Raw genomic sequence first — 21,786 nt, forward strand, 5'->3', positions numbered from 1 at the left:
CAGATAAAGAATAACAAGTCTGGCACAAAAGCGTCTTGTTTGTAAGCAGGGGTTCTGCTGTCTATGTAGAATTGTGATATGGGGGCATTTTACTCACCTAGAGCTCACTGTAAGGCACCACCAACCATGCTCCCACCAGAGATCACCACATCGTACATGGAAAGGAAGTTTGCAGTACAGTTATCTCTGTGGGGATCCTTTGGTGCGAGGAGCCGGCTCAGAAGTTGCATTCCTGGCGGGAGAGGCATTTCCAGTTGGGAGAGCTCAGCAGCATATATGTTATTAGAAGGAGCTCAATCGGCAGCAGCCGCTGCTCTCATGCCTTTAAGGGGCTGCTCCCTGCACCTCTTCCGCTATTTGTGTTAGGACTGGGAGATGCCAGCCCCGGGAGGCAGCAAACCACGCAATCAGTTTTGGGAGCCCAGTGGCCGTGCAAAGGGAGCAGCCTGAGTGTGGAGAGCGCACCTCGGACACTGGCAGCCGATTAAGAGACCCCCTGCGTACCTCACCACCGTTTTCATTGTTTTAAAGACTTGGGCGAGCTGTGCAGCACAAAAGGGAGGCGCATGGCCGCCATTGTAAAAGATTAAGTGCAGCGTAGAATAAAAAATAAAAAAAAGAGCGTGGCTTGCAACAGGTGCACGAGCTCTGCCGCTTGCACGCTTTTAAAAACCAGTGGGTGAGCCGCGCAGCACGAAAGAAAGGCACACGGCTGCCATTGTAAAAGATTAAGCTTGGCGTGGAAATAATAAAAAAAAAAAAATAGAGAGTTGGCTTGCAACGGGAACAGGAGCTCCGCCGCTTACAGGCTTTTAAAAATGTGGTTGAGCCGCACAGCACAGAAGAAAGGTGCGTGGCCGCCATTGTTAAAAGTTTACGGGAACGCAAGCTTTGTGCTAGCATCGCAAGCTAAGGAAGTGACATGAAATAAATGTAAAAAAAAAAAAAAAATACAACTTCAATTATAGGAACAACATGTTGGGGAAGTGGGTACCTGTTGTGCTGCAACGCCAGGTACGACGAACTGATTAACAAAAGAGTGCTTACCAACAGTTAATGAAACGTACAGACTTAGGACACATGTAAGAGGGGCTGTCCTTATACAAACAAATAAACCAATGAAGAAGAAGAATTTCCAAACGACACTCAAAGGAGTCAATAAAATACATGGGCGGAAAATAGGCGGAGCTTAAAGACCATATCCTAAATACAGCATGTCTTGAAGAGACCGTGCAAGCGCTGCCTAGGCGAGACCTAAAAAAAATCACTTAGTACCCATTTCTCACTACCAAGACCTTCATCAATACATGCCTTGAGTAGTTTTTACTTATTACAATGACTTGCTTGTATACTCCTTAAACAATCCTTTCCCCTTGACGGTGTGATCAGCTTTGCTCCAAAGTTAATTTTCAGTTTCCCGCAACACCATTCTAGTGTGCATCACAGATGTCAAATGAACATGTAGGTTGTCTACCATCAACAAAGACCAGCTGAGGATCCTAACTTTGGTTTTTAAAGCAGTCGATTGCCCATTCGTCCACCCACTTAAATTGTGGACTCCACATCCATTACTCTTACAATCGATGACTGCACTCCAGCAATCTCTACCTTCCTAAATCCACCTGTGCTTCAGGTTAAACCGCTCCTCATTCCACCTACTTGGTCTCCCATTCAGTAATGCCTGTAGAGTCGTTCTCTGGGTTTCTTCCTTTGTATCAGTTTTTTAATTTACTCTCAAATACCATCTCTGTGACCCTGGGCAACGCAATCACTGACATAGTCACCCTGTTAAATGTCCTCAAAAGTTGTTCTGTACACCTGTACCAACCTGCAAAACCCCTCGGAAATAAAAACTTACTTGTAAATTGCACTTTAATGTCTTTCATCTTATCACTCATCAGTCGATCACCTTGAATCATTTTAAGAATGGTCTACTAAAAAAAGTGTACATGTGCACTACATAACATAAGTTGTTACTAAGTGAATAATTTCCATTCTAAACTATCCTACCTCTGCAAACAAATCAATAAATAAAACCTACAGAAAAAAGAATGTAGGAAAAACACATAAAAAGTGAAGGGTTAAGTTAATTTTGCAGAAAATGTAAGTAACTCATGGAAAGTAAAAGTACCCAAACACACTTTTAAGAAGAGAATCTGTAAAGAGAGACTCGAAGAAAAATCTGCAAAAGGAACAGATAGGAGACCAATGAAGAAAATAGCATTAAAAGTCTGAAAAATGGAAAGTGACAGAGGCAAAGTGTTAGAGGCACCCTCATAAAGAATAAGAGACGGGTATAGCTAAAGAGTAAAAGACCCTCATAAAGAGGAAAAGAGACTCTAAGAAAGTAAAATTTCAAAGTGTGCTGCAGAGAGAGAGTATGTTTAACGAAGAGACAACGGAAGAGAAAGGATAAAAGAGACTCACAAGAAGGGCAGCAGACAACATGATAACTTTTAGCGTGAGCTCTATGTGCGAAACTATCCGTGCTGCCATTGACATTGAATCTGTTCTTTGGGGTCAGGAGTCAATGAACACACAGGCAGTTTCACTTTCAGGGCTTACAGATAAAAAAGCATTGGCAAAGCCAGTAAGATTTGTGAAATCTAGAGGCTTTGTCAATGTTTCTTTCTTTTACATGTTACTCAGCAGTTGAGCTGCTGTGCACCATGACTTAAAGAATAAAAAGCAACCAAAAAAAGCGCTATGACGCAGTAAAGAAATGCACTACTACAGCCAGCATTGAAGGCATCAAAATGCTTTTTTTTTAAAAAAACTTTAAGCCACTTTTTGCCAGTCCAGTTTAATCTTTGGACCATACTGCTCCATCCTCCAGCATGGACCTCCACCGTGGAATTAGAATATAACCAATACTGAGCCTTGTTTTTTAATTGGATAAAGCTTTCAGTAGAACTGGCCTTAAGAGGAGGAACATTTTCCAGCACTTTAACATAAGGAGTGGCTTCCAGTGGCAAGTTGGGTATTATAGTGTTTGACAAATCGCCTGTCTAGTGGGGATATTAGTTTGAACCACTTGATACCCGGAGTTCTTCTGTGGTATCTGAGGCCGAGTTTTGGGGCCGGGGCTGAGAAATTGACGGACACATCGGCAACCTGCTGGCATACCGGCACATCACACAGCTTTTGTGTGCTCTGTGTGGCTTAGGACTGGCGGTTAGAGGTAGGGTAACGCTCCCCCGCCTGCTCCCGTAGTAACGCCGCATGGTCCTGCCCACCCTCCCTTTCTGCTTGTCACGCCTGGTTCATCACCAGCAGTGCAGCAGAGCTGACGGCATCCAGGGGGGTCAAGTCGACCGTCCCCAGAGACCAACCCAAGAGACTTCACCAGGGGCAGAGAGGTGCTCCCCATATTGAGAGCTGGCATTTCAGCAGCAATGCAGCGTCTCTTCAGAGGAAAAAGGTAAGGCGCACTGACATTAGACGCCAGTCCCAGTTAGGAGAGAATGAGTTGGTGTGCTCTGTGCCTCAAGGGTCTGAGCCCCTTGCCCCGTGGATTTTGTGCCAGGTGGAGGGGAGCAGGCGGAACAGGCACGTGTGTTCCACTCTGATCCCTGAAAATATTGAAACATTGAATAGAGAGATATCGAAAATCTGATCCCAAATTCCTAAAGGGAGTGCAGTAGGGTAGCTGTTAAAGTGGCCACACGTGGTTCAGTCCGTCCTCACCGAGACGGTCCTGCTAGGTCTGGGGGCTGTCTGTGAATTCGTTGTTTGCTCCCTCCTAACTTGCATTTAGCACCTCAAGCAGTTAGTGCACCAGGACTTCAAGTACTGTAAGCTCATCAAGCTCTCCAAGCAAGTTGGATTACTGTTGATCTGTTGAACTCACCCAACCAACCACTTAATCAGGTGTCGGTCTTTTGTAGGTGGCCTTTTTTTAATGACGTTTTAGTATGATGCCATCAAGGTATTTGTGCTCTTGCTGTTTAATTTCTACCTCTGGTTCAACTGCTACTTCCCTCCGTTCTCCCAAACGTTTAAAAATGAAAAAAACTATTCAGAATGCGAATCCGCAATCTTTTCTGTCTCTCCCGAAGTCTCACTCCTCAATTCTGTCTTTGTTCTCATAGAGAGGGAACGGGGTAGGAAATGAGGAATTAGAAATGGTTTCAGGCACATATAAAGAAGACTATGTAAGTTTGGATATGGCTTTGTCCCAGTGTATCTCTTCATGTCAGTCTAATGGAATAAACCATAGTTCAGCTCTGGCTGGTCCCCTTAGCCAGTCCAATAAATTATGCCGTCCAGTGGAAGAAGTGGAGGCCGCACCTACGACTAACATCATTGGGATCATGTTTGGGTACAAGTCCTGTCTCAAGTGTCCCATTGTTTCCTTTGGTGGCCAAGATGATGTCTCTGTGCCGGAAAATATGGTACTTAAGGAGACCACTCGAGCGACTCATGGTGGACCCTGTGTGGATTCGTGCAATGGGGACATTGGTGTACCAGAAGATTATTCCCTGCCAGATATTGCCGCTCCTATAGAGAAGAATCGGATTCGGAAGGCCAACTTAAGACTACCTATTGCTTTGGCCTCGGTTTTGAGCCTGCAGTTGTATTGTCTACCTAGCTGTCAATCATTACGGGATTTGTATAGCAGTATGCTATCTTCGCGGGTTTCTGTATTAGGCTCAATGCAGTCTTTGAATTATGAGTTATCTGTGTCCACAGGGGCTCAAGTACTTGTGCAGTCATTTAATTTGGAAGAGGAGGGGGGAAGGGGGCAGGAGAGGAAAGGACCCGGTCCAACATTTTATTATGTACTGAGAAGGCTCTATCTTCGTTTCGGACACTGTTTCGATAGATCAGTTGCTATTTCTGATTGTGGGCTGGATGTGTTGTCTCCGATCTTAATGGGGGTGAGGGGGCAGCACCTAACCACCTTTGTTCTTTGCCCAAGGAAGGAAGAAAGGGGTTTTGAAGTGAAATCTCAGTCCTCCCACACTAGCATTGTTGCAGAAAACAGAATTGTGAATTCAGGTAGGTCACCCTGGTGGACTTGGGGTCACATTTTCAGGGCATCCAATGGTAATCCCAAGGCCACTAAGGAGGTTGACAATGTTCCCTGTTCTTCCTCTTTTAATAATTTGTCTGAAGTCCAATATCATTTAGCCCAAAGTGCAAATGTAACTGAGAATCCCCTTCCCATGTTTCCGATATTTATAAAAGGCCCCCCACCTCTTGTGTTGACGTTCATTTAGATGATTACTCTAGTATTAATTCACCCAGGCCTCCAACAGAAGGTGTTTTCCCCTTAAGGGGGTGCATCTGGGATGCTCCAAGGTAAAACACCTGAAAGGGAAAAAGAAGCTATCTCGGCGCATTATGAAATGTAAGTAAAAAAATAAGGTTCTCTAATGTTATAGAAGAGTCTGTCCCCATTATTCAACCACTTAAAGTAGAAGTGCCAAAGAATGCTCCCTTACATCCAGGTCCAGAGCTCGATTTCACCAAAAATAATTAGCATGCACCCTTCTCCTAATATATTGGAAGCATCAATCTTAAACTGCCATCGGCAGGAGAAGTGGTTGATTCTGCATATGGGGGTAACGGTCCATAATAACTGGGGCGGCATGAAAGTGGGTTTAGTGAAAGAGGATATTGGGTACAGGCAGTGAATGTCAAATTGCTGAGCACCAAAGAAGAAGGTCGCAGCGTCCACCAAGAGGCTCTGGAGGGTTTCCGAAAGATCTTAATTAGTCGCCCTTTGTGGGGTACTGTCTCCACACACTGCTCCCATGTCTGTTAGAACACTTAATGGGGAGGCTCCTTCTTTTCTTCCATCAGCACAACCGCCTTATTCAGGTGCTGGGCCAAAACATAACAATATTTCTGTTGGAGGAACAGATTTAGGCAACTTCTCTAATACCTTGAATTTTGTCTCTGTTTGATCAAGAATAGTTTCATTTTGCAGCTCTTATTAGAAATTGAGGCCTGAGTTTAAGTTTAATAACAAGTAGATTTGCTCATCTTCCGAGTTCTAGGGTTGCATTTAGCTCTAGGATTGTTGCAATGTCGATCTTGGGCAGTATGGATCTTTTCCGGAAAAAGGCATTGATGTTTTTCCATTTGAGAGGATCACAGATTCTAAGTTAGGTAGCCCAAGCAGGGGCTTTCAGGAATCTACTCAGGATTCATACAGTAGAAGAGGGGCTGCAGATTTGAAGGACTCGACAATCTTTATTGGTCGAGACACAGGGTGGATAGTGATAAACATTGTGGGATATCAAGATCAGTAGGTCAGGGATTCTGGGATGGGAAAAGAGGTAGCACCCTGGAGTTGGGTTGCAGGTGTATTGAATGCCACACAAAGGAATGCCAAACTTCCAATGCTGAAGTGGTAGCCATTTGGGTAAAATCCTTTCTTGGCATATGGCGGGCCTGGGACAGTCTAACTCTAAATTAAGTTGTCTAAGGCGTTTCAGTCCATTGATAATTTGCCTGCTGGAAACTTGGTTATATTTTTACTTCAAATATGAGAATTAGTTTGTATTTCCCTCCGCAGCAAAACCCTCCGTAAAAGGCCACACCAGTGGATGTATAGCTATTTTACTCAGTAGTGGCCTAAATAGGAATCCCAAGGTGTTTTTTCATCCCTCAAAACTCTGCATCTGTTTGTTAGCCCTGTGTATTATTAAAGAGGGACCATTTTCAACATTCCTGTTGGTAAATGCTTATATCCCTCCTGGGAGGTCTTATGAATTCTTTGTTTTGATCTATGCTCTCTTTTGTACACAACATTAGTACCTCAGAAAACAGCCTGTTGATTATTATTGTGGGGGATTTTAATGCCAAAATTTCGAATTTTAACTGCATGACCGTTGGAAATTCTGAGTTGGATGAGGTATGGAGTATCCCTGAGGTCATTTTACCCAGAGTTGTTAGATTAGACAGGTGGGGGTCTACGTTTCCTAGAATGCATGAGATATAATGAATTGATTGCTCTAAACTGCAGGTTTCCAAAGGATCCCCCAGCATCTTTTACTTTTCGTTACTCTTGAGGGCAATCCTTAATCGACTATATGGTGGTATGTTTGTTGTCTGTACTCCATTTGAGGTATCGAAGATGGATTTGAATGATCATGATATTCTTTCGGTGGCTATTGATTTAGAGCTGAAGGCGCCCGACTTTTGGAAATCCAGAAATGACTCCGTAGTCTAGAATAGAAAAAATGGGAGTCCTTCTTTTTAATCGAGTAATAACATACTGAATTTGCCTACTCATATTAAAACCGCAAGCTAAGGCCCCCCGCTACCTCATCCCATAACCCTATACCCTGGTTTGAAAAGCGGTTGTCCCTTTTTCGAACCTTTGGGAGCAAAAATAGAAGTACTAATGTTAAGTTCCCTGTGGCGGTGAAAAAGGTAAACAGTAATATAAACTCATTTGAAAGAAAACAGTTTAAGTTGCCGTCATTATTGAGGTACAGGGAAATTAACCAGTTGATGCAAGTAAGAACCAGATTGAAGACATCTGAACGAAGGAAGGAGAAGGATCAGACATGGAATAAGTTGAGAGAAGTTGCTTTTTCTTGTGACCTGCGCAAATATTGGTTTTTAATAGCCAAATATTGTGATTCTAGAATTAAGGCCAAGTCCATTCCGATATCCGATAAGGAGTGGGCCCAATATATTTTGCAGTATGCACCTTCAATTCTATCTTTAGGTTTCAGTTGGAGTTTAATATTGAGGCCATTTCTTTTGATGCATATGGCCTGCCTTCTTGTGAGGAGATAGAGGGTTTTAGTAAGGGTGCAAGGTCCTCTGATGCGATGGGCCTGGTAGAACTCCTGATATCTCTTATTAAATAAGAACTGCCTGCATGGGCTCTTTTTCTGCGCCCTGTGTTCCATTACTGTTACGGGTTACACCTTTATATAAAAAAGGTCCAAAAACCTCTCCTGCCAGTTTAAGGCATATTGCACTATTGGATGCGATCAGGAAATTGTTTGCCATGAGTATTCTTCTTCACCTTCAGGAATGGGCATTTGGTAATAATATTGTTCTGGTCGAGAAGGCTGACTTTCACAAGAACTGTGGAAACGTAGATATCATGACCCTTAAAACACTGATTGAAAAGTACCGCATGGGTAAGGGTATGGCTCTATACTCTGCCTTTATCGATTTTGTCCACAGTGTTTGATTGGGTTGACCGTCGGACGCTGTAGACGAAATTGTCTGCATTGGGGATCCCTGTGGGTTAATCATTGCCCTGCACTCTTTCACTTGGAAACAGGTCTTGATGGAAGGGAACCACGGTTAGGCTAGCAAAGTGGAGTCACAGATTGGTTTGAAGCAGGGTGCCTACTTGCGCCCCTACTTTTCTCTCTTTACTCTCAAAACCTACCATGTAGAGTTGGGCAGACTAAAGGGTTCCACCTAAACTAGGACTTATGAATGTTGGTTTTCTACTTTACGCTGATGACATTGTTTTATTGGATTTAACCTCAATAGGACTTCAGAGGCGCCTCTCTGGACTGGGCAGCTATGCGGATAAACATTTTTTAAAGATAAACATTTCTAAGAGCAAGGTCTCTGGGTTGTAGAGATGCGAAGGATTTATATTGATTTTTGGGGACCGATAAATTGGAATTGGTAAAGTTGTATCCATATCTTGGCAGAATTTGTTCCAGCAATTGTTTAAATAAAAATCTTATTAGCCGGTGTAGAAGTAAGGCATTATCTCAAGCATCAGCCATTCACAGACTATATAAGTGCTGTGGGCCAAGGCACTTTGCCCATGTTCTTGCGGTCTACAAGATTAAAATCCTGCATTCTCTGAGTTATACCTGTGAAGTAATGGAGGAGTGGTATTGGTCCTTCTTTCAGAAGGGTGAAGGGCGTATTTAGCACCAGATTTGTAACTTGAATTATTCAGCTGCTCCATCCGCCCTTCGACTTGAATTTGGGCTCCTCTCTACATTTGTGTTTGCCATGGCAGCTGTCCTAAGGCGAGGTCACGGTTTATTGAATAGTGGCTCGGGCTCTTCCCGTGCTGCACCAAAACATGAAATATTTGATTACTTGAAGGGAAGAAGTGCCCTTTTTTCAAATTATTTGAAAACTCTGGATATGTTCATAGTTGAACAGAATGAGGAGGCACCTCTCGCCAAGCTTCTTTTAAAAAACCTGAATAAAAATCTATTTATGAAGTAAGTCACTTAAGGGACATTTTACATTGTGCTCAGTATGCTAATTGTAGTCGAGAGCAGTAATTGTAAAGAACCTCAACTGTATGTTTCATTGAGTCTTCCTCATGGTTTGCGTAAAATGTTTTTATTACTAAGGTTGAATTTGCTTCTGCTACGACTTGTGACGGGATCTTGGGAAGGTTTACCTAGGGATTAGAGACTATGTGACCTTTGTTTGAACTATGTCCAAGATTTAAACCATGTGGTATTTTTGTCCTTCTACACGTTTATTGCGAAGTCAGCTGTTAAGACCATTGTTCATGAAATATAATATAACTTCGGCAGAGGAAGCTCGTCAATGTCTCTTCGCCCCTCTATCCGAAACAGATTGTACAAATATTTGAAAATTTTTTGAACACTTTCAAAAATGTTTTTAAATGTTTGAAAATTGTTATCTTAGCTGTATTTTATTTTACTTTTGTGTGAATAAGATTTTTTATTCTATAATAGAAGTATTGCATTAGTGTTGCTTTGAAAAGCTGAATGAATTACTTTTGCATTTGTTCGGTTTTTCTCTACCATTTTGCACTCTTTATCTGTTGAACTGTATTAAGAATGAATAGTTTCCTACATTGTTCAAGAATTGCACTGTAACGCCTAACCCATTCCTTTGCATTTTTTGCATTTGATCTGTTTCTTGGGTCTCTAAAGCTGTGCATGGTACTAAGCCGCACGGCTTCCTTCTGCAATTTTTAAATTTGTATCCTTTTGACTGTAAGTGTCTCTATATTGCTTTGTGCACATTATTGTTTGTATTTATGTGGACCTCTTTGAGTTCCAAATCCTAATAAAATACTTGAACTTGTAAAAAACTTTGAGAAACCTAATAGAGAGGGAGGTTAAGTGATTTGCCCAGAATCACAAGATTCAGTTGAGCCGATGTACAGATTTGAACCCGGTTGCCCTGTTTCAAAGTCTGTAGCTCTTGTGTTTACGCGCACTGTAGCGGTTTGACCTGCCTGTAACCTTTTGTTTTTTTTAGGGCCAATTAAAACCTAATTTGGGCAGTGTACTGTAAAACACCGGAAAGCGGCGCAATGACAAGTCTGCAGGCGGTGAATCAGAATTGGGCTGTGAAGGCAGTTTGTACCCTCATTCAGCTGAAGGTGCTTTAAAAGAGCGTGCCATCCAATTTAGCAAGCTTCATAGTTAGCACCTTGTCAGATTTCCTTTATACATACAGGGGTCTGCAGTAACACTAATTAACTGTGAAGCAAGATCACGCCATTTAGGGCAGAATCCAAACATCAACTTCGTGACAAGCGAAGCAAGGAAGGACAATTGGAAACCGCTCTAAGGGAGGCAAGCAACAATGGAGGAAAGAGGGGTCAGAGGAGGAGAGGGGATCTGTGGACAGCAATAGGTCGTCAGAGGGGGCAAGCAGTGACGGGTAGGAGATGTTGAAAAAGATGGGGCAACCAACAACAAATATAGGCAGGGTGGGAGTTACAGGTAGAGTCAGCCTGCAAAACAATGCACTCAGATGGAGTGCTACAGTACAAAATAAAAAAAGTACCTCTACAGGCAAGCAGACACAGACAGGAAGAAGTACTTGGTCTAAGCTCTTAAGAAGCTGCATGAGGGAGGAGGCACTGTGCTGTGATGTACCAGACTTAGCCAAGGACTATCTTTGTAGTTTCTTTAGTAGGCTAAGTTACAGGTTAGCATCCATGTAAAGCAGCCGCACCAGGAGCAGCCTGCCTGCTGCTCAGCCCATCTTCAGCTGTCACACCTCACCACACAGGCAGCCAAACATTCCATTCATCTCCATCACACCAACACTCCACTCAGAACACTCACACTGGCTGAGCACCTAGGAGCCAGGTAACATAGAAGATGATTAATACCTAAAAAGGATATAACACACTGTCCAAAAAGAAGCAAGAAAATGAATCATGTGTGAGGCAAACAATTGTAAGTAAAGGTAAGTAATGGGTGGTCCCTAAGCCCCTTTTAAGATTTTTTAAAATAATCTTTTATAAGAGATTTTGTAAGCGCTAAGCAGGCGAAACCTAAAAAGATTTGCAAAGAAAGATCTACAAAAAGTGGCTATTAAATAGAGTCTGACAGAATGAAAGAGTTGCAAAAATAGAATTGCTTAAGACACACTCACACAGAATAAAGGGGAAAAAAAGACCAGAGAAAGCAGGGCAAAATTAAGAATCCTAAACTCAAGTTTAGGAGCGAGCCAGAGAATGAAAAACTAAAATACTTACTGAAATGTAAAATAACTACTCTGGTCCTCTTTAACCAAAATAATGAAAGGAAATGGACCAAAACACAATTGCACATACAGAGTTTAGTTAAAGCTCAACCGTCCACACCAGCTAGATGTGATAATTACAGCAGAAATTGTTCTTTTGTTTACAAGTTGAAGTTTCTTCTTTTTGTAAGTTTTAAAGCACTAGAGATAATCTAACACTGTTTTTTGTGTTACAGGTTTTGAGCCATGCCTTTAGTAAAGAGGAACATAGAACCAAGGCACCTCTGTCGGGGGGCGGTGCCTGACGGAATCACAAGTGAATTAGAGTGCGTTACCAACAGTACTCTTGCTGCAATTATTCGCCAACTTAGCAGTTTAAGTAAGTATGAAATGGTATCTTGGCAGTACTAACCAGATATATTAAAACAATGTGCTTTATTCAAAATTTTTTTAAGTATGTATGTATTTTGGACCGTCAAATGTACAAGTAGACCCTTAAATTCACATGGGGTCGAACCATCCACAAAATCCCCCCTTGGTTGTGTTTGAATTCTTAATAGCGGGGATTGTGATGGAACTTACAGCTCCCTGTGATTGATATCAAGAAATAGTGTGATTAACCAGGGGTTTAAACAGTGTCCTAATGTATGTGTTTTTAAACATTGTTTCACGTTGGAGCACTGTGCCGTCTGCACTTGGTCCACCCACTCGTATATGAATGCATTTATATTGCTAATGCATATAATCGACAGAAAACCAGCTGTAGTTCTGGACTCGTTTTTCTCTAACATTTATTGTATGCTGATGTTATTTACTATTGGATTCCTTAAATAATTAACTTTCTGATTTTGAGTGAATCCCACGGGGCATTTGTACATATCTCATATGTTGACCTCAGTCCATGTGGGCATAAAGGGTTGTCCTTGTTTGATGATATATGTCAAGGAGCCAGGACAGAGTACATCTCTCCACTCCCCTTCCTTTCTTTCGGACTTTTGCATTGTCAATCAATCAATCAAACAACATTTGTCGAGCGCACTACATACCCGTGAGAGTCTCAAGGCACTGGGTGGGGGCGCTATTGATCGAACAGCCAGGTCTTGAGTAGCCTCTTGAATGTCAGCAGGTATTGGGTCTGTCGTGGGTTAAGTGGGAGGGTGTTCCAGGTCTTGGCGGCGAGGTGGGAGAAGGATCTCCCGCCGGTGGTTGTTCTTCAGATGCACGGGACGGTGGCGAGTGCGAGTTCGACGGAGCGGAGCTGGCGGTTAGGGGTGTAGAAGGAAAGTCGTTTGTTGAGGTAGGCTGGGCCGGTCTTGTGGAGTGCCTTGTGTGCGTGGGTGAGGAGCTTGAAGGTGATCCTCTTGTTGACGGGCAGCCAGTGCAGGTTTCTCAGGTGGGGGGGTGATGTGGCCGTGGCGTGGTCAGGGCTCCCGCGTAGAGGGCATTTCCGTAGTCGAGTCTACTGCTGGCGAGGGCCTGGGTGACTGTTGTTCTTGTATCTGTCGGGATCCACCTGTAGATCTTGCGGAGCATGCGGAGGGTGTTGAAGCAGGAGGAGGAGATGGCGTTGACTTGCTTGGTCATGGTGAGCATTGAGTCGAGGATGATTCCCAGGTTGCGTGCGTGGTCGGTGGGTGTCGGGGCTGTCGCCAGTGCCGTCGGCCACCAGGAGTCGTCCCAGGCTGAATGGTTGGAGCCGAGGATGAGGACCTCCGTTTTGTCCGAGTTCAGCTTTAGTCGGCTGGTCTTCATCCAGTCGGCGACAGCCTTCCTTCCTTCGTGGAGGTTGGTTTTGGCGGTGATAGGGTCCTTGGTGAGGGAGAGGATCAGTTGAGTGTCGTCGGCGTAGGAGATTATGTTGAGGTTGTGCTGTCGGGCGACGTGTGCGAGCGGGGCCATGTAAATGTTGAACAGTGTCGGGCTGAGGGAGGACCTCTGAGGTACGCCGCAGATTATCTCGGAGGCTTCGGATCGGAATGAGGGGAGGCAGACGCTCTGGGTTCTGCCGGAGAGGAAGGAGGTGGTCCATTCGAGAGCCTTGTCTCGGATCCCTACGGCGTGGAGGTGTGCGCGTAGTGTGCGGTGGCAGACGGTGTCAAAGGCGGCGAAGAGGTCCTGGAGGATGAGGGCTGCGGTCTCACCGTTGTCCAGCAGGGTCCTAATGTCGGTGGCAGCGATGAGGGCGGTCTCGGTGCTGTGGTTGCTGCTGAACCCTGACTGGGAAGAGTCCAGGATTCTGTTTTCTTCGAGGTATTGGGTAAGCGGTCTGTTGACGATCTTCTCGATGACCTTGGCCGGGAACGGGAGCAGAGATATGGGCCGGAAGTTCTGGAGGTCCCTAGGGTCTGCCTTGGGTTTTTTGAGTAGGGCGTTGATCTCGGCGTGTTTCCAGCTCTCTGGGAAGGTCGCGGTCTCGAGGGAGAAATTGATGACTTTGCGCGGGTGGGGTGCGATGGAGCTGCTGGCTTTGTTGAAGATGTGGTGCGGGAATGGGTTTGACAGGGAGCCGGAGTGGATTGTGCTCATGGTCTTGATGGTGTCATTGATGCTCACGCTGGTCTAGGCTAGCAGGAGATCGTGGTCGATGGTGTGCGGGGAGATTGTTGTGTTGATGTCTGTTGGGGCTGTCTGGGTGTTGATGCTGTCGTGGATGTCTGCTATCTTGCGGTGGAAGAAAGTGGTGAGGGAGTCGCACAGGGTTTGCGGAGGCGGGATGTCGTTGGTGTTGGAGCTGGGGTTGGAGAGTTCCTTCACGATGTTGAAGAGCTGCTTGCTGTTGTGTGCGTTGTTGACAAGGCGGTCTTTGAAGGAGGTCCTCTTGGCAGTCCTGATGAGGTGATGGTCGTTGCGGGTCAGGGCTTGCGTGCTGATGAAGTCTGCGATGGAGTCGCTGAACTGAGGTCGGGGTCCGGGAGGCCTGTAGACGAGGGTGCCTCTGAGGGAGTTGGACTCTGTGTGGATCTGGAAATGCATGTGTTCGGCAGTGCTGAGAGTGTCGTCGGTGCTGGTCAAGACCCTGATGCTGTTCTTGTGGACGATGCCGATTCCTCCTCCGACTCCGTTGGTGCGGTCTCTGCGGGTGATCTTGTAGCCGTCTGGGATGGCTATGGCGATGTCGGGTGCGGAAGAGTCGTTTATCCAGGTCTCTGTTAGGGAGGCGATGTCTGGGGATGATGTGTCGAGCAGGTCCCAGAGCTCGACGGCGTGTTTGCGTGCGGAGCGGTTGTTCAGTAGTATGCATTGGAGGTGGTTGAGGTCTTTCTTGGCGGGTTGTTCGGCGGCTCTGAGGCAGGTGTAGCTGCAATTCCGGCAGGTGAAGGGACCGTGTGTGCGTTTCTTGGCGGCCTTGAAGCAGGTGTGTGTCCGTTCAGGGATGAGACCGTGGAGTTTGCTGGCATCGTAGCGGCGGCAGTCGTCGTGGCGGGCGCGGGGGCCAGGGGTTCTGGCGCTGGGCGCGGTCCAGGCATGGACAGGCACAGATGGGCTTGCCTTAGGCGCGATATATGGGGATGTGGGAGGGAGGAGCAGCTGGGAGGCGGGAGGCAGAAGGCAAGGGGGGCGGGGCCACAGGGGACGCCACGGAGGGAACGGGTGGGGGCATCTGGAGGAACCAGGCACAACCGGGGCAACGAGCAGGAGACAGAGGGCAAACATACGGGCACAAGTGACGGGCAGCGAGGGGGAGACAGAAGGCAAAAGTTTGGTTATAGGGTGTAGATATAAATGGTTAGCAAGCCCTTCCATCCACAGCAGTGAAAAGAAGACTGCTATGGTTGTGGAGGAGGACAGTGCCTGTACTAATCACAAGTAATCTTAGTCTAAGTATTGGCACTGTGGGAAGTTGCTAGTTATGTTAAAAAACCTTCTAGAGACCAAGGCTGCCCCCGATTGGGGGCTTCACGATGCTATACACGAGTAGGACAGCAGCAGAGCAGAAAGGCAGGATAGGCTTAAGAGGAGAACAACCAGGTGTTTAGTTGCTTCCCGAAGCCAAGGTGGTATTGAATCTTTCTTAGAAAAGGTGGCATGGGGTTAAATAAAGTTGGGACTAGAACTCAGAAAGACTGTCCGCCCATTCTTGCTCTCCTGTGGCAGGGTATAGAAGCCAAATTCAAGTCTGCAGAGCATAAAGCTCTCGTAGGAGCATAAGATTGCATCAAAGCAGCCAGACTTAGCACTTTTTTTTATAAAGGATCTTTTGGAAAATGGATAGTGCTTTAACCTTTTTGCGCTTCTCAACAGGAATCCAGTAAAGCTTGGTAAGAAGCTGAGAGGATGCACAGAATTTAGGGAGGTAAAATATAAGCCTTACGGCTAAATTTTAGACGACCTACAGTTTGTTCAAAACCTATACTTTGGGGCCAAGGTAGAGTCTACTACAGTAGACTAGGCATGAGATGACACAGGTTTGTACAAGCAGTTGACGAACTTGTAAAGTAAAAAAATCCCATGTTGGATTTCAGGCTTCTCAAGATCTCAAAGCAGTGGCTTTTTGAGGCTAGCGAATCATCCATCGATACACCGAGTTTTTTAACCACTTATTTAGGTTTGGGGGGGATCCTAGCACTTATGGCCACCAGTGGTCTCCCAGTAGGTGGGTATGTCTACCTAGCAGAAGGATTTTAGTCTTGCTGGCATTAAGTTTTAAGGAATTTTCGTGCATCCAGTTAGCAACAATTGTTAGACAGTTTTTAAAATTTTCGCTGTCACGTGCCGACTTTGAGGGCAAATAAATAATTAACTGCGTATCGTCGGCGTAGGACACGAGTGAAAATCCAAAGGATTTAACTAAGTCAGCCCGGGGTCTGACTTAGATCTTGAAAAGAGTGAGACTGAATGAAGAGCTCTGGGGGACACCACATGCTAGTGCTCTATAGGAGGATATGAATAGAGGGAAGATTATTTGGAAAGACTGATCCTTTAGAAAGAAGGTGAGCCAGGTCAAGGCTTTGCCCCTAGAGTTTGCTGTTTTATCCTAATTCTTTTATTATTTCCAGATTATGTTTTGCATAATACAAAAGTACCCAGGCAATGATTATGTGGCTGTGGGCAACCTCATGCCAAAAAATGGCCTTATTATGTTGAGAACTCTATCCATTATGCATGTTGCGATTTGCCCCATAACTCCGCAATTCTAACTGTGTTCTTAGATTTTGCCCATCACTCAATAACCATTAGTACGTGTTTCGATGTGCACCAACACTGCATCTTGAAGGCATGATCAAATTTGCAATCTGAAAGCTTGAGTCTCATCCCAAATTTAAATAATCACTTGGAAGGCTAAAATACATAGCTATATTTGCCCCATGCGTCAATAATCCTTGGTACATGTTCAGATTTGCAATCTTAGTGAGTGATCAGATTTCTCCATCACTTTAGTCTGGCTTGACCTTATCGGGATACAAACTGATGACCTATTGATGCTTGAAGATAGGTATGGATGTGGTATTTGTATAGCACACACCTATCCAAAAAGGCAGCTGAGTGCCATAAAGGGTCAAATGCATTCGGGAGCTATATTTTAAAGTGACTCTTCTCAACCGATCTGCATTTAGCAGGTCAAAAGCCATATTTCTGCCAGAGTGTACATTTTATCATGAAAGGTTTTATCTTCTCTGCCTTGCAAAAAGTGACTGGCTGTGTTGGAGTTGGAGCGGAGTCTGGCTGTTTGCTTGCTGCAGGTTTGACCTTGCTGTCTCCCAGTTGTAAATGAATGTTACCTGCTTTATGAAGTTGTAGGGGGGAAGCTCTGCTATTGTTTTCGGTGCATTGTTGTTGGAAGCTTTCCGGGTCTGATCATAATGAGGCCCTTTATGTGTTAATATGGAACTCTTCTTTTTATTTTTTTATTTTTTATTCTAAGGAGTGGCAACCTACAGCCCTTTTCTGGCCGTGCTAACAGAAGGATTTATGTTTGTCTACTAAAATACTTTCCAGGATATGTATCATATGAGATCATTGTATGAAATTATGATTTTTAGGTTGACAAGGTTCTATGCCCTTTTTGCAAAACCTTGGCAGAGAAAATAATTAATGATAAATTATGCAATTGAAGGTGTTCAACATACCTGTAATCATGCACACAAACCTGTTGTCCTCCAGTACTAGATTAAAGCAGTTTTAGCTACAAAAAACTGCCGATTTATACAGCCATGCCTATGGTTCAATTCCTTAATTATTCACAGTAGCAGTTTAGAACATAAGCACTCTTCATATTCTTGCCCTAAATAAATCTTCACTCATAAATGTGCCTCATAACATTGATTTGTCATTAAAATAGACACCAATTTAAACTAGGATATAATATAAATCTTTCTCTTTACCTCAAATATTGTTAAAAGTTATCCTAAACTCCAAGTGAATTACATTAGGCCTCAACCTGTCAGTTATGTTAATGAAGAAGACAAATATTAAATGGGCGTACACTTTCATGTTTCTAAGTCAATATTTATTTATCCATTAATTTCTGTACTTGGCACAGGTTTTCAAGAATACTTGGCTTCTCGTTATTGAACAAACCTATTGTATACACACAGTAGTGCCAGACCAGCATGTCCGCCAATGCAAAAAAAAAAAAATCATTTTTTTTTTAAGCAAACAGATCAGTCAACATGTGTTTAAAGGAACCTGGCTGGGACGGCAGTATGGGTGACCGGTACATGCCTCGCCCCACATGTATAACATTCTTGTCCCAAACCGTTTTTTTGGCCCAGTTGAGGCCTGCTATCACCACTGTGGTAGGCAGAACATAGACTGTTACCATTGTATCAAATATCAGTGACTCTCAGTACTGTACTGCCTGCTGAGGTGTGTAAATACTATAACTACCAGTGACTGAAAAATACATCAGTTACTGCTAACTCTCCACAGTGAATCAAGTATTGTTGACTCTCCAGTTTCGATCACCTTCTGATTTCTATAGCAACTATTGATGACTTCCTGTACTGAATATATTATTGATGGTTACACAAGCTATTAGTAACACTCTATTCAGTATTATCAACCAGGAACTTCAGTACTATTTATTACTGTATCAAGTACTGATGACTATCCATACTGTATCGAGAGGCATTCATTCTCAATATGGGATAACCTGTGTCTGAGTTTACGAACTGCTGATGCCTTTAAATATCGAATCAAACATCAATGATTGAGTCAGCTATTGCTAACTCTCCATAATGTAAGTGTCAATATCTTCCAATAAACTATCGATGATTGAGCTTTGTATCAGAAATTGAAGCCTGCCGGTACTGTCAAAGGTATTGCTAGACAAGTCAATGTTTACTTCCAGTTCTGTATCTTCACTAGTTTACTGGACTATCTTATTGTGTTTCTATCATAGGACATGCAAGTTATATGGCTGTCTGCAGAGACCACATTAATCTACCAAGTGTTGCAGTCAGTAACTAAAAAACAGTCTAACATAAAAGAGCAGAATGGTAATGGGGGCTGGCAACTCCTACAATACAAGAACATTAAAATATGGTCGCAAATCAACAATATCAAATAGACATTCAGCATGTTCTGTTTTGGGAGAAGGTTGCGCCGCCTTGCTGGTGCATGACATCCCCCCCTTACTTACATTTTATGTGAATGAACAAGAGGGAGCAACCTCCCTCCCTCAGACCGGTAATGTCACAGACAGATGTCCGTGTCTGATCCCCATTTGGTCTGTCTCTGGTGCCTGGAGTTGGGCCACGGCCCCAAGGCCTGCGTTGAGTGCAAGTCGATGCACCCCAAGGTCATTCATGAGCAGGTGATCAAGCCCCTGGCTGTGTGGCTGCCCCAGGGTAGATCTTGGGACCGTTCCTGCGGATGATCATCTTCATGTTCCAAGTCCTCCTCCTGCAAGTCGGGCAAGTCCAAGAAGCACAAAAAAAGCTTTCGCTTCACCATGCAATTACTGTGATTTTAGGTCCTACTCCCACTTGCCACCTCCAGAGCCAGCATCCAGGTGCACTCCACCCTACTCTGGTTTCCCTGGAGCTGGAGCGATGCCCACCCACTAAAAGACACCATTCACTCCATCTCTGGGCAACCGACTCCCTCTGGCGTCTTTGGACCCCACAGAGCCATGAGGTGCCACAGCTGGGTTACAAACTCCATGTTTGCCATCGACACCAGTCCAGCCCTCTGGATCCACCCCCCTGATCCAGCTGCCTATACCCACCCCAGGTCCAGTGCCTTGGCTCTACTAACCCTTATGCCTCCGGCAAAGCGGGACAACAAACCTATCTGTATTTCTGACTCAGAGTCAAGACCACTTGACGTCGTCCCTGGTGCCGACCAGACTACACCAACCTCTGGATTTGCTGTCTTTGGACAAGCCCTTTATCCCTGAGATGAGAAAGAGTGTGGTCCTTTTGAGGATGACCCTAACCAGAAATAAAACTGGTACAGGGAGCTGGGTGACGCTAGCGACCTGGACACCTCCTGCCGACTCTCGTATGCTTTCCCTCCCAGGCCCTGTTTCAGAGGAATGCGCATCCTTCACAACAGTGATGCTCATGGCAGCAAAGAGCCTTGACCTACAACTGCCTGTGGTTAAGGTCAAGACCAACGTCTGGACAAAGGTGCTTCACCCAGGAATGAGCTGTGCGGGACATGTGCTCCCCTTAAATGAAACCCTCACTGATGTTATCCTTGGTGCCTGGGCTAAACCTTGCGTTGGCGCTCCTGTACACCTCATGATTGCCTGTCGACATCATCCCACCCCAGGGGGCACGGCCTTCCTCTCCCAGCATCTCTCCCCTGAGAGCTTGGTGGTACAGGCCTCAAAACCAATGTTAACCCGAACACATTCCCTTCCACTCAACCAGATAGGAAATTCAAGAGGCGGGATGCTTTTGACAAGCACATTTTCTCTTCCTCCACGTTGGCTTTGTGGTCAGTGAACACTGCATGCCTCTTGGGCAGATACTCCCATGCATTATGGGACTCAGTTGCACAGCTGCTCTCCATGCTTGCTGAAGAGGGCTACCCTAATGTGAACCAAGGCTTGGTGGATGGCTGAGTTCACCATCAGGTGCGACCTGAACACCACAGACTCTGGGTATGGTCATGACCTCTACAGTGATGCTCAATGGCCACCCCTGGTTGCGTTTCACTGGGTTTTCCAGGGATGTGCAATCATCCTTGATTGACATGCCATTAGATGGCTCCCACTTGTTCGGCGACAGAGCTGACTCAACGCTTGAGTTTTTTCAGGAAAGCTAAGCCACCGCTAGGTCCTTGGGCCTTTCTCTGGCTTCCCGATCACCCTTTCCATAGCCACAGTCTGGGCACAAATGGCATCTGAAATATCAAACTACCTCTCAGCCAAGCAGGCTACCTAGCCCTTTCTTGGACGGAGGCGTGGGTCCCAAAAAGTATGCAGGAGTCTTGCACGGTGTATCATCAAGTCCCCCACCCTGCTGCAGCCTCCAAGCTGCTTTAGCGAGCACCCAACACGGTCATCCTGTTTGTGACAGGATCTGGCACCTCCTGCCCCAACCTTCAACAAGTGGGTGCTCCAAATTATATAGAGGGTTTATGCCCTTCCATTTTGGAAACCCCTCCTCCTCTGCCACCACCCACAGAACAGCTGACGGAGGACCATCTCTTCTTGCTCCGTCAGGAAGTGCAGGCTTGCTTGGCCAAAGGAGCCATCAAGGGGGTGCCAGCCACAGAAATAGGACGTAGTTGCAATTATCAATACTTTCTGGTGTCGACAAAGGACAGAGGACTCCATCATATACTAGATCTGCACCCTCTTAAAGCCTTTCTGCAGAATGAGAAATTCAAGATGCTCAACTTGGCTCAAGTCTTGTCTGCCCTGGACCCTGGAAATTGGACCAGCCACAGGACATCTTCCTGGTTGTGCAGCACCTGGCTGGATCTCTGAACGCCAGGGCGGTCAAGCACAGCAAATGATGTCTTGCAGATCACAAATGGCATCTACATATGGAGGAGGCGCAAGGTCTCATCCGAGAATGGATAGCACCTTGATCGATCTATTCGCCATCGCCAAGATTGTGCAATGTCACTTATGCACGTTGGCATTTCCAAAGAGGTCCTCTCTTGAGGACGTGTTCCGTTTAGACTGGAACCTGGCATTCCTGAACGTCTTCACACTGATACCGCTCCTGCCCTAAATTCTCAAAAAAATCAGGAATAACCAGACCCTTGTCCGCTCTATGTGGCTCCGGCCTGGGCAAGGAGAGTTTGGTATTCTGAATTCCTAAGCATGAACTTCTGTTCTCTGATCAGGCTACCTCTTTCGGAAGAACCTTCTGTTAGAGCAACAGGGTAGAGTTCTACACCGTCCAACGCATGCTCCTCATCCTTGCGTGGAGATTGTACATCCACAGTTAAATGCCTTTGATCTGCCTC

At 45.1% G+C, this 21,786-nt stretch overlaps 1 protein-coding gene across 5 annotated transcripts in view; it reads left to right on the forward strand.

The window, feature by feature from the left end:
* Positions 1 to 21,786, forward strand: part of WASF3 (WASP family member 3) — a 182,948-nt gene that overhangs the window by 66,035 nt on the left and 95,127 nt on the right. For all 5 annotated transcript variants that reach the window (XM_085621619.1, XM_085621617.1, XM_085621618.1 and 2 more), the window contains one exon: positions 11,652 to 11,794. In XM_085621619.1, the coding sequence (XP_085477745.1) occupies positions 11,662 to 11,794 (133 nt within the window). In that variant the 5' untranslated portion in view covers positions 11,652 to 11,661. The remainder of the gene's footprint in view (positions 1 to 11,651; positions 11,795 to 21,786) is intronic.

Source organism: Triturus cristatus, chromosome 8, assembly GCF_964204655.1.
Source record: "Triturus cristatus chromosome 8, aTriCri1.1, whole genome shotgun sequence".
NCBI lineage: Eukaryota > Metazoa > Chordata > Amphibia > Caudata > Salamandridae > Triturus > Triturus cristatus.